The 17,587-nt window shown below is 34.1% G+C and overlaps 1 protein-coding gene across 2 annotated transcripts in view; it reads right to left on the reverse strand.

Moving 5' to 3' along the window:
* Nucleotides 1–123: 123 nt before the first annotated feature.
* The window catches only part of LOC146528109 (uncharacterized), a 154,383-nt gene continuing 136,919 nt past the window's right edge, over nt 124–17,587 (reverse strand). The window contains exons 3-17 of one of the 2 annotated variants that reach the window (XR_014879142.1): nt 10,462–10,609; nt 10,042–10,109; nt 9,268–9,415; nt 8,057–8,169; nt 7,600–7,714; nt 7,236–7,363; nt 6,815–6,930; nt 6,318–6,427; nt 5,740–5,876; nt 4,955–5,053; nt 4,519–4,635; nt 3,926–4,042; nt 3,442–3,549; nt 2,744–3,117; nt 124–2,707 (exon numbers count right to left, since the gene is read on the reverse strand). Coding sequence is in view for 1 of the 2 variants with exons in the window: in XM_085204046.1 (XP_085060172.1) it covers nt 3,020–3,117; nt 3,442–3,549; nt 3,926–4,042; nt 4,519–4,635; nt 4,955–5,053; nt 5,740–5,876; nt 6,318–6,427; nt 6,815–6,930; nt 7,236–7,363; nt 7,600–7,714; nt 8,057–8,169; nt 9,268–9,415; nt 10,042–10,109; nt 10,462–10,609 (1,622 nt within the window). In the remaining variant the exon portion in view is untranslated. Of the gene's footprint in view, nt 3,118–3,441; nt 3,550–3,925; nt 4,043–4,518; nt 4,636–4,954; nt 5,054–5,739; nt 5,877–6,317; nt 6,428–6,814; nt 6,931–7,235; nt 7,364–7,599; nt 7,715–8,056; nt 8,170–9,267; nt 9,416–10,041; nt 10,110–10,461; nt 10,610–17,587 lie in introns of both variants that reach the window. The other variant, XM_085204046.1, reaches the window with a different exon arrangement.

Raw genomic sequence — 17,587 nt, forward strand, 5'->3', positions numbered from 1 at the left:
AATCAAAACGTTCTAGGCTGCCAAAAGTTTGCAACGTGATTTATACACAATTGTAACATTTTGTTCAACTCATCTTAATAGTACGGTTACTATAGGGGACAATAAAAGCAAATAAAACAAAACAATTGCTTTTTAAATATATTTCAGTAATCAAAATATAATAATAGGCTTACATTGTAGTAGTTATAAATCGTATTTACTGGCGTGACCAAAAAAAATATTACAAGCGACGTAAAAATAAAGACGCTCAATAGAAAAAAAGGGACTCGGCGGAACACAACACCGGGGCCGAAAAATAAACCATTATTTACAAGCGAATCAATACAATTCCCATACATTTTTAATATTTTACATGAATCAGTGCACTTTATTCACAAGTGTGTGAATTTTTTTCCTTAATTTAACAATAAATTAAAAAAGAAAAACAACATAGCCTTAAACATTATCGTGAAAATTACTTAACGTATTGTGCATTAACACTTTTTATAAAAAAAAAATAAGATACAGGTACCGTATCTGTGACGGTTGCCGTCAGTGCTTGGACAGCTGCTGCCATTTTCTGGAAATAGCTGTCATATGTAATTTTCTGACATATGACAGCTATTTTCAGCTGCATTGCATTTTTGCTGTCATTTTGACAGTCTTACTTGGCATACTATTATTGTAAGCCCCCCAATCGTAAGCCCAATAAATACGGTAAAAGTTCTTTTTTATTTAATCATTGGAACTTCCATGTGTTACGAAAACATTGTAATCGCTTTCCAAAATAAAAAAATCAAAATATATGAACTATTAAGTTTTTTTTAATAAATAAAAAAAATATGCGGAAAAATTAAACACCTATCAATTGCTCGCGTAACACCTGACCGCTCCACACAAAAATGTCTTATAAAATATCGTATATATAATAAATTATTAGCTATTATATAATAATAATCATTATTATTTACAATATGATCCAGCTATAAGTCTGTAGGCAAGCAACTTACATACTATTCGATGAGAAATAACCGAAAATGTTAAAAAATACGGAAAAAAGAAAACACGTCAGGAACTCGATTATATATACATTTTTTTTAAATATAATTAAGATTTTTTTTATATATCACAAATAAAACTCCACACTATTATAAATATTATGAGCAATATTTTTACCTACTATTGGTCAGGATTCGTGAACATTTTGGAAGGAAGCGACGAAAAAAGGCAAAAATCTGACAAATTTGATAGGAATTTATGACGTCATAGTTCGTTAATTAACTAGATTATAGTCCAGGAGCTGTCAAAAAAATTATTCCCTTACTTTTTTTTGTTCAATAAATTTAATGTCTGTGGGTATTTTTTTTATAATAGTATATATTGCATCTAAATATGTGAAATTGGGGTAAATATTTGCTATAATTAAAGTTTTTATTACCAGTTCCTAGACTATAAATATGAAAGTATTATTATTTCTTTTTTTTATGTTATGTACAAACAGAACAATATATGTTTTATCAAGTCATTTATTTTACACTACAGAAATATATCTTAAATAAATGATGTATATTTATTTAAATATAGCTTGTGACGTCACAAATCCATTTAAAAAACAGAAAAATATAAAAAACGTGGACTGGCTAAAACTAACTATTATAAAATCATTTTATTATTATAAAATTATCATTACAAAAACAAGGAAAACAAATGATTTAATTAAATAAACCACCCACTAGTCCACAGTATAATATATCAAATCGAGTATTATAAAAAACAAAGCAAAAAGAACACAAATTTGGACGTAGAATCGAAAACGCTGAGCTGATAATTCTTCTACATTTTATTCTATCTAATTATTTTATTTTAAACTTACCAATAATTCTGTAGCATACCATACAAAATGTATACTTGAAAAGCGTTTTTTCACTATAAATAATTTACAATACAAATATAATACGATAAATCACGAAGAATTCAAAAAATACACCAAAGACTCAATTTAACGGTATTTTTTTTGGATATTTCGAGATTTTTTCGTCGACTAACTTCAAAAAATACAATAAGTAACTTTTTAAAAATGCATATCTTTTGTCTTTTCCCAATCCCTAATACCATCTTAATTATTTACAAAGATCACGTTTATATTTCGTTTCATTTAACTCTGTTTTAGTTCCCGACTAACCTAAAATTACTGTAGGAATACTTATTTTCTACCAATAAATTTAAATTTTAACCTTTAACTTTTAAAAATAAGGTCAAAATTCGAAAACACTGGTAATTAAAGACAACATTTGCAAGAAATGTAATAATAATTTTAAAATAGACACTGGTTCATAAAATTGCATTTTTATGATAAAAATAGCCTCTATCTTAAACTATAAGAAAAAAAAATAAATAACTAATACTAATAGCAAAAAAAGTAATTAAAAAAATGCTGCCAAAAATCCCTTGAAACGTCACTTCTTATCACATCCAAAGCGATTTTTATCAAAATATGCTAATTCTTAATTCTCCCCCGAAATCTCATGTTTTTTCGAATATCTGCTGTGTCAGATTTTTATAACTAATTTTGAGCAAAATTGTGTAGAAATTGAATTATTTTCTTAAAGCAAGATTTTTACAAAAAAAGGCTGTAAAATAAACAGAATATAAATATCGCTCATTTAAGTTTATACGATATTTAAAAATAGTATTATTAAAAAAAATACGACAAAAATATTACAATTATCTGCTTTACAGATAAAATATAATATTACAAAATAGCCGCTTCAAATTTCAAAAGAAATCTATATTATAAGAAACTGGCAAGACTTACATAAGAGACTACTATATATTTAAAATATATATATCGTGTACTACAATTGGTCACAATGTTTATACAAAAAAAAATAATAAGCATGATTGACAAAAAAACGATTGATGAAACTAATAAATGTACATATTGGGATAAAAATAAACAAAAAAAAACCTTAAATAAATCAAATCATCAATCAAACACAGCAGCCCATCAATCCATCAATCAAACTGTCAATTAATCATATCATCTGAACGCTATCACCGCTAGTAGTACAGCGTTTAACGCCGCGGGTAGTAGACGGTGCGCTGTACTGTTGTATTGGCTGCTTTGTTCACATGTACCTGAAAGAAAAACATGAGAAATTAGCTTATATATAGGTTTCTGCAGTTTTAGATTTTTAATAATGACGCAATTTAATAGAAAAAGATAATTGATAATTTTAAAGTGTTAAACAATACCATATATTTTTTTAATCAGACAAACGATACTATTTAGTTAAAATATAACAAGTAAGTAGTAGTAGTAGTCGCTAGGCCAGACAAAAAAAATGTTACTAACATAGTTTAAGCAAAAGTGTTGTACAAGCACACAAAAAATATGAACCAAAAAGTGAAATGAAGTTATATTTAATAAAAATATACACAAAATTACATACAAACACTTACCATTGCTAGTCAAGTTGTAAGCCTTATCCCCGTGCCGACCCGGCACCGTCGCGCGCGAGCACGACACGCCCACTGCGCTGAGCGACACCGTGCCGCCCGCGGCTGTATCTAGATGAAAATAATATACAATGATAAAAATATATAGTGATATAGTCAAAATTATAAAAGTAAAAAAAAATACATACGAGTATATACAGGTCAACTGTGGCGCGGGGGAGTAAGCGTGCGACTATCGCGATAAGTTGTGGGTTCGATTAGCACTCGAAGAAAAGAAATTTGAGTAAAGCGTGGCGTTATGTTCTGTTACTCAACACTTAAAAATTCTACAGAAAGTGACGATAGGAAGTGCCTTAATGAGGACGTTACTACGTTCTCATTATATACTGATAACACTAGGTTCCCAGGTTCCCTCTGCGTACCCTCCTATATACGGGATATAGCGTGAAGCCAAAAGAGAAATGACAAAATAAACATAAAAACTAACCATTCCGTCTCGTATACATGAAGCAGAAGGCTCTGTGTTGGCTAGAAGTGCGTGCCTGAGGCGCCGCTATCACGAACCCGCGACCACCTTCACGCCAGCTGCCGTAGCACTTGTACACTTGGGGAAAACATTTTAAATATGATTAGATTAAATATTACCATTAATTAGCAACTATAAAAAATATTGGGCATTATTTAATATAAAAAATCATTATGACAAAACATTTTTCAATTCGTTTTTTTTTTAATATTTTACAATAATAATGACCCACTCATAAGATCAAATAATTTTATTATTATTAATAAACTTTCTGAAACTTTAGTTTTTTCTAGCCCATAAGGGCTAAGTTTCAGACAATTTAATGAAACTTATACACATAACTTTTTTATTTATGAACTGAGTTACATAAAAAAACACTCAAACTTAAAACTGCCTAAAAATCAGTGAAGCCGCTTATCTGAAAGTGTTCTCAGCAGAACTGCTTTCCTACCCATTACAAACTGACACTACTCACTTTTATTTTTTTTATGACAAGAATTACTTGAAATAACCTATATAAATTTTAAATAAAATTAGAAGTAATCAACACTCACCGGTGCTAGAGCAAGCGGACTTAAACTCAATGGTGTCCTGCGAGTGTCCGCAACCGATGCTCGCGCTCTCGTAGTCTCCCGACACACACTCTGCCGCTGTCTCGGTGTCGGAGTCGCCTGGAATATTTTATTAATTAGTTGAAATTGACTTGTATGTAAATATGTATAATATATTAGACTTTCTTCTTTTTAATATTATAATTTTGAAAGTTTGTGAGAATGCATGTTTCTTCCACTTTCACGTAGAAACTACTGAACGGATTGAGATGATACTTTACAGTAATATAGCTTATACATCAAGCATAACAAAACACAAAAGGGGCTAATATATAGATGGAAAATTGTCATGGAATGTGGGAAACGGAGTGTTGTAATTCTAGATTCTCTCTGCCCGTCTGAAGCTGAAAAGCAAAAATCAACAAAGATTTTTTCCCACCATTGCCCAACTGCTGTCTTCTTCTCCGTCGATCCGCCAAAGAGTTGATAACACTGTATCGTCCGGCTATGGGACAGGGCATGGGGGTGGGCGTGGTCGCTGAAAGAAAGGATAAGTATATTAAAAAATATACATAATACATTATAAAGTTATTTCGTACGTACAGTAGAAACTTAGTTATACGGATTCCCAATTATTCGGACTACCAACCACGGCGTTTCGCGTTCAATTATCCGATTGTCTAACGACAACAAACAAACAGGTTATTGGATAGTCCATTTATCAAGGAAGTTAACTGTTTCTATGCAACCCACAGAGACCAGTCGAGTCACAAGGGCACAAATTCTGACTGTAAACGTGACTGGTTGTGGGTTCGATCCCCACCCGAACGAATTAAATATTTATTAAAATTTGTATTTTAATTTCTTCGCTCTGGTGTCAAGGCAAAGCGCGGCATTGACAGCACTCAACAAACAATGCCTTGGAAAGTGGGGAACAGAGTGTCTTAACACTAGATTCCCTGTCTCATCTAGATCACCATATTGTGTGAAAAAGCCTAGTATATTAATAAAGAAATATATCAATCGAGTACAGCCCTTGTGTCGTGGCCGTGATGTTAGGTGTAGATGCTTTGATTTAATCATTTTTCTTACTTTTGATTATTATCTTCCCGAAGACACGCTAACGTCAGAAAGCGTAAACTTCACTGTAACCACCACTCATCAACCGTAATGTACTCAAGATCTTTTCCTACTATAATACAGGTACTAAGAACTAATACTCACTTATCAATGTAACAAACGGTGGATTTCCAGATTCAGTACACGCGTCTTGAGGCTGTTCCCACAGCTCTGAGCCCTGTTGCAGTTCTAGAACGTTGCCTTCGCGATGGTAGAACTTGAGGCACACGTGGCCTGACATACTAGAAAGAGGAAAGAAAAGGAAATGACAAAATAATAAAGCATCAATTATACCACATTACATCTATTGTACTGGATTGTGTTGGGAACTAAATGTGTATTTTCTTTTTCAGCTTCACGCAGCATCCCGCATGTAACAGGATAGGGAAAGGGAACCTAGTGATAAGACATTCCGCTCCTCACTTTCCGCCTAGTTCTGTACTAAAAATACATCACAATAGTGGTCAACGGAAGTGTCTAAATGAGAACAGATACAGGAAAATGAATTATTTTCATTTCTATGTTTATTTCATGTAATAAAAATAAATTTTCGTGAAAATAGGGCGGTGCATGGAGAACGAAGTGACTTAACACTAGCTTCCTATGTGGGATATAGCGTGAAGTTAAAATAAAATAATTGAACCCATGATCACTGGAAAAGCGTAAAAAGAACTCTCACTCACCATCCCTTAGTGACATGCGCCACTAATTTTATATGCTTATTATCCTTTTGTTCTAAAATCGAGTGACACACGAGACGTTTCTCATCGAATGAACCGTCTGTATTCATTATCTGTGGAAAATGAGAAAAGAAATTAATTTATTTTTTATCTAAATCTCTAAAATATAGATAAGAAAAAAATACAATAATACTGTTCTCAAAATAAAAGGTTAAGTCGCTTTTATTTTGAGAATGGTATCAAATATTTTTATTTTCCACAAATTAATCACATTACTTACATATTTCTATAAATATTTGATTTTTTAAGAAAATTACAGGAATTTAGAGTTTTCGTTGTCATTATAAGATATTTACGTTAAAAGGGCCGCTATGAAAGGTTTTTTTGTTTAATATATAACAATGTTCTAAAAATAAAAATTAAAGCTATATTATTCAATAGAAGCAGATACAAATCCAACTAAAACGACCAATCTTGCACTAATATTTCAACATAATTACCTTTAAAGTAGCATTTTTGGTTGTAAATCGATATTGGTGCGTGTGATCTAAGCTGTACCACTTGTGGTGTTCGACTATCCAATTTGGAAAATGACATCTGTTGTGTTCGTCGTCACCTAAAATAAAATAAAATAAATATATTATTATATATATGAGGCAAAGTTTTTTGAACTGTTTTTTCGCAGATTTGACTCTCAGATTTTTCTTTTCTTTTATTCTGCAGGCATTGCGAGTTGAGTGGCGGAACTGAAAGCCACGCTTTGTTTTCTTACCAGAGCGAAGAAATGAAAATATTAAAAATGTCATTTCCTCGTTTAGAAATTGAACCCACAACTTGTCGCGTTCACATTCACACACTTGTGCTACAATATGGTTTAATATTAAAAAAAAACAACAAGAAATTAGTAAAAAGACGACTCACTAGTAGTAAGTTTCATAGTTCGACTGCCGTCAGTTGGCGACGAGAGGCCGTTGCAAGTAGCGTCGCCGGATTGAGCTATAATGTATGACGTACTTTTATCACCGTGCTGCCCTTTGTAGATGAAACATCTGGAAATAGACATAACATAGAAATTATAACAAAGGTAATTATTACTTAGGCATTAATGGAAAAAACGGATTATATGGATATACATATCAGCATCAATACAAATATCGGGAACGCAAGTGTCTTAATGGGTACGGAGTGTCATCACACTAACTTCCCAGTTATAAGATATGAGATAAGACTTAAATAGATAGATATGAAAAACCTGAATGAAGGCTGTTGAAAAATCATATATTACCTATAAGTATCTTCATCTGATGCTATGGAATTCCTCCTTTGGACCTGTGATATTTGACCGACCAGGTACCTCGTGGAGCCTTCCTTCCACGTCGCAAGGCAAACTAGTTCTTCCACTGAAAACAAAAAATATATTTATTATTAGTATGTAGGTATGTAGTCTAATGAAATAGAGAAAGATGCATTTTGCAACCCTCACCACCTGTGTCCCTGGGTCAACTCAACTGCCCGGTACGCTAGATGTTTTCTCCGCACATGCAAATTATGGAACCAACTACCACCAGAAGTGTTTCCAGATAATTACAATGTTGAGTTTTTCAACAGGGCGGATTATCAAATATCTTAAATGCCGTTCTGAAAATGTTCATGAGCAGCTCTCGCTCACTTACTCGTGTCAGGTGGAACGTGACAATTTCTTCAATTACTATAGAAACCAAAAAGTAATCATCAAAACCTACCGTTACTCTCAGTCCCCGGTACATCCGGGCACGCCATGTAGCGAAGTAGTAACCTCGAATCATCAGTGCAGGACTCCGCCCGCGACGGCGGATATACACAATCTCCTGAACCTCTGAAAACATAGTAAAATTTGTTAAATGCTGGTAAAATATTTGGAATAAATAAATTATAAATGAAACATTAATTTAAAAATATGGAAATAGAATGTCTCGTCATTAGTCTTCACGAGCAGGTTAAGCAATCTTGTTGCATGCTACAATCCGGCATTATTAATTAAACTATTAATAGACATCATGCATCGGAACCGGGTACCGCCCGGTGCGTGATTCAACGCGTTGAGTGGCGGAGTTTAACGCCGCGCTTTGTGTACCAAAGCGGGAAAATAAAAACAATTAGAACTTAATCATTCCCCCGAGTGGGTATCGAACTCACAAGTCCCTTTGCGCCACCATGACCTCAATCTATCAATATTATCAACGTGTTTAATTAAAGATACAGAGATGAGACCTACATACAAAATAAAACGAAATACTCGACATACACTTGTGTTCAATAGGAGTACAAAATCATGTTGAAATAAATAAAACTTTTTATCGTGACATACATATATTTTAAAAAACGTAACTCAAATATATTCATTTCTAATATTTATATTTTCGCTGGAATCTACTAGTTCTCCTAATTAAACCAATATTGATTGATAAATTGATGTATAAATCTATGGAGGTTTGGCGGCAGTGAACGCGACGGTTGCGGGTTCTATTCCCTCTCGGGAATAATGAATTATTTTCACTTCCCGCACAAGATAAAGGGCGGTTAAGGATCCACCAGTCGGCACGCAATATCTTCGTATGCCTTGGTCTATGTGGCAACGATAGAGCGGTGCGTGAGGAACGGAGTGTCTTCACACTAAGTTCTCTCTGCCCTGTTACGTATCTGCTATATGGGGGTTCAGACAGTACAATAAGGGTGGATATTTACCCACAGGAAACATGGGAAATTAGTGTTTAAACACTCCGTTCCCATAACGACATTTCCGTTCCCGACATTCCGCCGAATTTATTTGTTATTTGAGCAATTTTCAAGTATGAAAAAAAGAGTTTTTATGTTATGTTATTACCATTGGTTAATCTAAATAAATAAACAAATAAATATAAAATAAAACAATAAAACAAATAAAATAAAACAATAAAAGTGAATAAAACAATACCTGCTATATGTAAACGTGAATGGCGCAGGGTGGAACGGACACGACTCGGGCTCGGGCCTCGGGTCCTTCCTGAACATGGAGTACAGAGGAGCATCTCCGCTGATCTCCTCGCAGATAGATGACAGCGAGTCCTTTTGACTGCAGAATGCTGAAAAAAAATTGCAATGTAAATACAAAGAAAGTTTCACATTGTTTCAAGTATATACCCGCCGTTCCCCACTTTTTACTACAAATACATATGTAGGTGACAAATTGATCCTCAAGAGTCAAACGGGGTTAATACAACGAGGTATCTAGGCAAAGTAGGTTGCTTTCATACTCCTAATAACCGATAAGTCAACGTGTTAACATTGTAACGATTTGACTCGACTCGACTGACTGACCTGGTCTAGATACGTGTGACCGACTGCTAATAGAGAGGTTAAACCCACGAGATTCAATCTCTCTTAAAGATTAAAGTAAAATGATGTGGCACATTGGAACAGCTTCTCATTCTTGCTGCAAATGCGATGGTCGTATGTTCCATCCCACTCGGAGAATTGTTATATTTAAATTATTTTCATCTAGCCGCTATGTAATCGAAAATTGAACGAAAAGTAAATAACGGAGTTTCTTAGCACTAAGTTCCCTCGGCTAACCCCCTTCTATATGCAGGATACAGCATGAAGGTGCCTTTTTTTACAGAAGTATGCATAATACAAAATATATAGAAAGAAAGGAAATAATAAAACTCTACGCCTAAACAGTTCAAAAACGGCTATCAATTTCACTTACTTTCTTTATACTGCAGTACATATTTGTGTTTCTCGTGTATCACCATACACCTGTAGCATTCGTAACTCCTGAAATTACAAAATTTAAACATATATTAAAGTTTAAATCAATAATCTTTAGAATAAGCATAAAAAATTAATCGTAGCGGAATCTGAACTCGCGCCTTTTAATATTATTATGTAATAAGTGTGAAATAACACATTAAAAATGTTAAAAATATTCAATGAGGCTTTTCATAATTGATTCGTTACGTTGCTCTTTAAAATGAAAGTGCTTAAAAAAACAGACGCTACGTTACAAAATTTGTTAAAATTAATTAATGTACTGAAAATATAGTGAAGTATTTTCATATTCAATATAATAAATTATTACCCTGAGGTATTCTCGATACAGGATAAACCTGAAAAAAAAATTACATACCTATCATAAAGGAGGAACTTGTCATACGATTCCGTCTCTGAACACTCTCCCTTGGACTGTATGTGGGTGGAGTTGATCGCGATGAGACCAATGTAGCCAGATTGGAACCAGCTACCCGTCCACTCTGCTGGAAACGTACATCCTCCACCTGTAAAAAATAGAGGTTATAAATCATAACTCATAATAATAAATAATATTTAAGCGGGGAACGGAGAATCTTAACACTGTGCCGTAAAATAGGTAATGCTGTTTTTTTTTTTCAATTTAAGAAGCTTTTAATTAGAAATATAATATCAACAACATGTCTCAGAAATCGCCAAAAAGTGAAGACGATCTATTTATTACTAAGTATGTTATTGCCTTTCCTAAACACTGAAGTTACATAAATGTAACTTTTCTGGCTTGTTTACGAGTTAAAATAAAAAAAATAAAACCCTCTTGAATCCTCTTAAAAATATAAAAGAAAAAATAACAAGAAATCCTAAAAAAATACATCGATCGCCCATACAGAACGATAAAACAACATGAGGTGTACCACAACGACCTACTCTGGGACCCAGATTTTTAATTAATCACATGAAAACCAATATAAAAAGAGAGAAAGAACCAATGCAATATGACATTCTACGTTGAAAATAAGGGAAATGCACATACGAATGGGCAGGAATGGGAACCACCATTGTGCAGGGTTAACAAAGGCCAAGTCTAATAGAGCGGCTAGGTTGTAAAGGCTGTTTTGTTCAAACTTATTTATATCAGCGAGAATGACGAAAAAAAATTGCATTTGCGGTACAAGGTTCAGGTTATGAGAGATTTGCTATTTTAGTTCGTTGTTTAATTAGAAAGTAGGATTTTTAATTAAGTAAGTATATTAGGAGACTTTATATGAAAATGGGGCAGTTACTTATTTGCGAAAGTTAATTACGATTTTAAATGAGTTAAAAACTTGGTAGCTATACCAATAACTACTAGTTCATATTGAAAAAAAATATTTTTCAAGGCAATTTTTTTCTATTTAAAGGATAAATAAATATTGCGGGGGCAAAAGCGTGTGATTGTAAACGGACAGATTGTGTGTTCGATTCCCTCTAGGAGAAATATTTTTTTTTAATATTTTCATTTATTCGCTGTTGACACAAGGTAAAGCGCAGTGTTGAGATCCCCCACTTAATTTGCAATGGCTACAGATATCAGCGGAAAGTGAGGAAACGACTTCCATTATCACTTGTTTTAATGGGTACGGAGTGTTTTAAAGGTAGATTCTCAGATTCCTTCTGCCCTGCTGTGTGCGGGATACAACGTAAAACTAAAGTTATTAATATATTTATTTTGATACTAAATATACCTGTATGCAAACTTACTATACTGTACTCAAGAAACAATTAATGTGTCTATAAAAGTTTTTCTAAAATTAATTCAGCCGTTTCCAAGACTTATATAGTGAAATAGATAAATCAGACCATCATTTTATTTTATTTTTTAATGTTGATAAAGCAAGATAACGTTGCAAGTTACAAAATCTTTGTTAATCTGCCCATCTGTTTGAACTAACTTGATAACGGTCTTGCAGATTTTGACGAGCCTTTCACTAGCAGCACTGGACGTTTCGGAGCAAATTTCAAATTGCCTTTGATTTCGAAAATGCTTTAGAAATTCTTTTAAATGAAAATGAGAAAGACTCTAAAGAGTTTGTTTGGTTGAACGTGCTAATTTCAGGAACTACTGAACAAGACCGAATTGTACAATTTTTCTGGTGTTGGACAGTCGAGGAACCCTATTAAATCACGTTAATCATTTCTTATGTAGTACACTGGGCACCTGCGGTCAGAGTTTAATCAGTTGAAAACCGCTGCAGCTAAAATCTAATATATTAAATGTATAACTATACCCACAAAAAGGATTTGTACCTGCGACCCCTACCAAATACACCACTAACCCAAATATATACTAACATTACAAATTCAAATATTATCCTTTACCAAAGCCAGCACATTAGTGTTTAGCAATTCCACTCGTCCGTGGCGTTGATCAGTAAAACTAATCGTATTAACGTGTCGAGAGTTAATTTGGCGCGTTACAGCAGCACTCAGCGCTGATATATTACAATAATTCATATAAATATACATACATAATATATAACAGACTAAATTCATTCTAAAATTATATAATGTAATATGAAATAGTCGTCACTCGTAGCGTTGTTTGCGTGGACTGTAGTATTAAAATGGATAACCTCCTTATTCTCTGGTCTTAAGTAGGGGGAACCTGGGTACCTAGTGTGAAGACACTCCGTTCCCAGTAAGACACTTTCGTTCCCAATATTCCGTTGAATTCTGGAGACATTGCGAGTTCACTGTTGAGTGGAAAAATTCAACGCCACGCTTTGCCTCGTTATCAGACCGAGGAAAAGAAAATATTAAATATTTCACTTCGTCGAGTGGGAATTGAACCCACAATCAGTCACGGTTACAGTCGCTTTCTACTCTATTACAGATTACAAATTAAAAAAACAAATTAATATTAAGCTTATGTGGTTTCGATAGCTTACCCTAATAACCACTTGTTTGAGTTTAATTTTAACGACTAAGATAATTCAATTAATTCAATATTAACCTAAACAGTAGGTACAAAATAAACAATTAATAAAACAAAGACAACAATAATTAAAATGATCTACAATTTTGTGGTGAAATTATTAAATAAGACAAAGAGTTCTGTCACTCAACAAACAATATCACAAATTCGGGCAGTAAGCGGAGAATAGAGTAAACCACACTTGACACTTGAGCTCCTTCTGTCTATAGTGGTATATTGGATAAAAAGTGAAGCTGTAAAAATAAAGATACCTTATTCTACCTACAAGTATCGATCCTACGACCTTCACCTAATAGTATAATTCAAGTCAAGCAAAGGGTAATTTTGCCCAATTTTACCGACCGATTAAAAATATATTCTAATGCATTTTTAACAAGTCCCGAGGCAAATGATTCGTGAATCACCATTATTAAGGTATTCATGGATATCATCAATCAAACACTAATATAGACGAATACCACTCTAGTAACTAAAAAAGTTAATATATAAGATAGATACATATAAAATCGATAGTATCTGTATCGATTATACAGTAAATTCCGAGCGAGAGCGGAAAGCGGGATATGGAGTGACTTGACTCTAGGTTCCCTCTACCTTGCTATCGTCGGAATACAGCAAGTAGCTAAAAAGAAAATAAAATCAAAAAACACAAACGAAGTCGAATGCTAAAACTCGTATAAAACAAACGACCGAAACGCTAACGCTTGTTATTTAAGACGCCTTATACATTCTATTGTTATAAGTCATTGTTTTTAAATCACCAGGTGTGCTGTGCTGGTTCAGCGATACGAGTACTAATGTAGGGTACCTAAGGCATTTGCAATTCTTACATATTACTGAATATCTTTATGTTTTTAATACGGACGCAAATATTTTTAGCTTCACGCTCACAGAAACAAGGTAGCCAGAGGTAACATAGTGTTAAAATTCTCTGTTCCCTGTTAGGTTGAAGATCAGAGGATGAATAAAAACTTAAAAATTGAGACTTTTCATACTACAGAAGGAAGTGTTAAAACATTCCTTTCTTCCACGACTGGCCTCAATATTTCATTTTCTCACATGAGGTTTGACCACTTGCATCGTTTACTTGGTCTTATCTCAAAAATTTTATTATGAAACATAGTCTATTACTTAACTGTAGCCATAAATATGCAACACGGCGTTGTGTTACGCCGTTCAACACGCAATGTCTGTCAACTAAAAAAAACAATATACCCAGTGGAGTCACTCACTGTAATCCGCTTTCATATCAATTTAACTACCAATACGTTAATGCCAATTAAACTAATGTGTTTGTTTAATACATGTTTAATGGACCTTGTCTTCTAATATTATTAGCACCAGTTATTGATTAATATTGGAATTCACTTAGATAATATCTACTATCTAATCCAACTGATTCTAGATTTTATTACATGGTGGCGAAAATAGAAGCTGTAACGAGACAAAGCGCGGCATTTAGTTACGCCACTCAATACACAATGCCCCAAAGAAATCGGCGGAGAATGGAGAAAGGAAATCTGTGAATGGGAACGGAGTGTGTTCCAAAGACTTCCAAGTTATATACGGGATACAATGGGAATCTGACAAAAAGAAAAGAAAAAAGAATAGAAGCGTCTTAAAAAGTAAAGCAAGTGATGAATGAATTCGACATTGAAAAAGAGTGAGATATTTCACAGTGGCACCCTATCCGACTGTAAGCGCGAAGGTTGTGGGTTTGGTTCTCACTTGCAGGAATCGGAATCGGGACGGTGTACCTTAAGATGACATCTCTTCTGTTAGAACTGGTTTCTTTGGTTACATTTGGCTTTTTTATTGTACAAAGACAATACAGACAATAAAAACAAAGAAAAACCTACACAACAAATATCCACAAATAAAATCGTAAATATTTCAATGTAACCCGCCCCCCTCGCCTAATCGCTAATTAATATTTCGTCAATTGAACACTCGAGTGCTCGGAAACGTAACAAAATTAATTTGTTCAATCATGTTATAACTCAAATCTGTGAGGGACAGACGATACAATATTATCAAATTTTATTATTATAAAGATGGGTAGAGCAACCCTTTGGGTACACAGGGTAGGCACAGGGAACCTGGGCACCTAGTGTTAAGAATCTCTGTTCTCCATTAGACTTCACCAGGCGGTGATCACCAACAGGTGACCCGAACGCTTGTTTGCCTTGCCCTTTTTCCATAAAAAAAAAACTTGATTCATTGCTTGTTGAGTAGTAGAAGTAAATTGCTGCACTATGCCTCGTTGCCAGAGCGATTTCATTTTAGGATTTTTTTTTAAATATGTTTTTTAATGATATTTATATCACAAACGTTAAAGATGTAACATTTAAGTATATGTATCGATTTCGATTTTGTTAATTAAATTATTTCGGAATTTCAGTTAGTTTCGGATAATTTTGATTGAGTTACTAGACCATTATTTTTAAAAATCCCAATGGTGTTAGATTTTTGAAAAAAATATTTCTTGTAGAATCTATTTAGTATTTTTTTTCTAGAAACAAGTTCTTCAAATCTTTCACTATTCGATTCAGCAATATTTCATAATCGAAATCAAAACAAAAAATCTCATTTAAAGGCGACTTTATTCGATACTATCCGAAACATTCATATCGAATTCGGTAACCACATCTTTGATTAATATGGGAAAAATAACTGACAACATAAAAAAAATTAATTGAATCGAACCCACAAGCTTCCCTTTAAAATTTTTACCAAGACAACTCAACCACAACCATAAAACAAAAAGCAACAGAAGAATTTAAATTAACTTTGCTGTGTAAACCCGACATTTTCATTTTCGTTCGTATTTTAGTCAGTGTTTTGTAAAATTCGCCCCCTTGAGCCGAATAATACATTCAGATCAGGTGAGTTACATAGAGCGGTCCCCTAAAAACGATGGAATAATATGGTTTTTTTTTTACTTTACACGGCATCCCGCATGTAGCAGGATAGGCAGACGAATCAATTTTTAATACACTCCATTGACCATTCTCCCAATTTTCCAGATATTGCGAATTCTGTAGCGGAAGTAAACGTCACCAGTTACCTTGTTACCAGACTGAGGAAATGAAAATGTTTCATTCCTTTGAGCGGGAATCGAACCTACAACCGTCGCTTTTACAGCCAGACGTTGTGTCGTTGCGCCACAATGACCCTCGGACCAAATAATACATTCAGGTCAGGTGAGTTGCATGGAGCGGTCCCCTAAACGCGATGGAATAATATGATTGAGTTTCATTTTCCGAATCCTTAATGAACCAGTTTCATTTACACAACCTCTTAGTGGTTAAGGTGGTAGTGGCGTAGTGGGTGGAGTATTTTTTTGCTTCACGATGTATCCCGCATGGGGCAGGAAAGGCAGAGGGAACCTAGTGTTACGATTTACAACACACTGTTAACCACGCACCGCCTCATCTTTCAGTAGCGGGACTCTACCCCGCGTCTACCTAACTCCCGTCTTGATACTAAGTTCTCTCTGCCTATCCTGCAATATATAACATAATATGCCATATTCGTGAAGCTCAAAAAATTGCATTTCCCTCAAATAATCCAAACTATTGTTCTTTAAAACTCCGAAATTGCCAATTTTCTGCAAAATTGGGGAATTACCAAACATTAAAAACTGTCTGTCATTCGATTATAAATCTTATTAGCATAGCGTGAAAGACTAAAATTCGTCGTGTTAATGTACATTAGTCAATTAATTAACCCTTCAATGAAGGGCTGCATTCGAGAATTAATATTTCACATTTTGTATTTCATGTATAATATTTTAAGGTCGACGTGACGCAGTGGGAAAGCGTCACAGTGACAACGCGATGATTGCGGGTTCGATTCCAAATCGGAGGACTGATTATAATTAAGTGGTGTCGGTTTCCCTTGTGTGCCCAAAATAAGCGCGGCGTTGTGTTCCGCTGCGCAGTATGTAAAGTTCTCAAAACTGGCCAGAAAGGGTGATCAGAGTACATTGACACTAGGTTACAATTGGACAAAAAAATATGTTTTTATTTTTTTAACTGTATCCCGCCCAGAGCATAGTTTACAATCGGAACCTTGTGTTAAAATATTCCTTTCCAATACATTTTTGTTCCCCATTTTCCGCTGTAGTCTTTAAGGCACTGCGTGTTGAGTGGCGGAACTCAACGCCGCGATTTGGCTCGTTATCAGAGTACGAAAATGAAAATATTAAATATGTCAGTCCAGCGAGTGCTAATCAAACCCCTAAAGGTTTTGTTTTCAGTCGCTCGCTGGTGCGCCTGCATCACACGACGGCCAGAGATTTATAATATTTTAAACAACACAAAAATAAAGTCCCTAAAATAAAGTCAATATTTTAAGAAAAAATAAAATTATAAGAGAAAAGAATTAAAGAGCATTTAAAACTAAGCATCCATGTCAAAACTTAAAGCAACTGAAGTGTAGCGAGAACATTTTCCGTATCTTTTGATGTTACAAATAATATAAGTATAACAACAACAAAAAAATCGGTCAAGTGCGAGTGCGGGCTCGG

The sequence above is a fragment of the Heliconius melpomene genome, chromosome 20 (assembly GCF_056956725.1).
Source record: "Heliconius melpomene rosina isolate 202511_hmr_F chromosome 20, ASM5695672v1, whole genome shotgun sequence".
In the NCBI taxonomy this organism is placed as follows: domain Eukaryota; kingdom Metazoa; phylum Arthropoda; class Insecta; order Lepidoptera; family Nymphalidae; genus Heliconius; species Heliconius melpomene.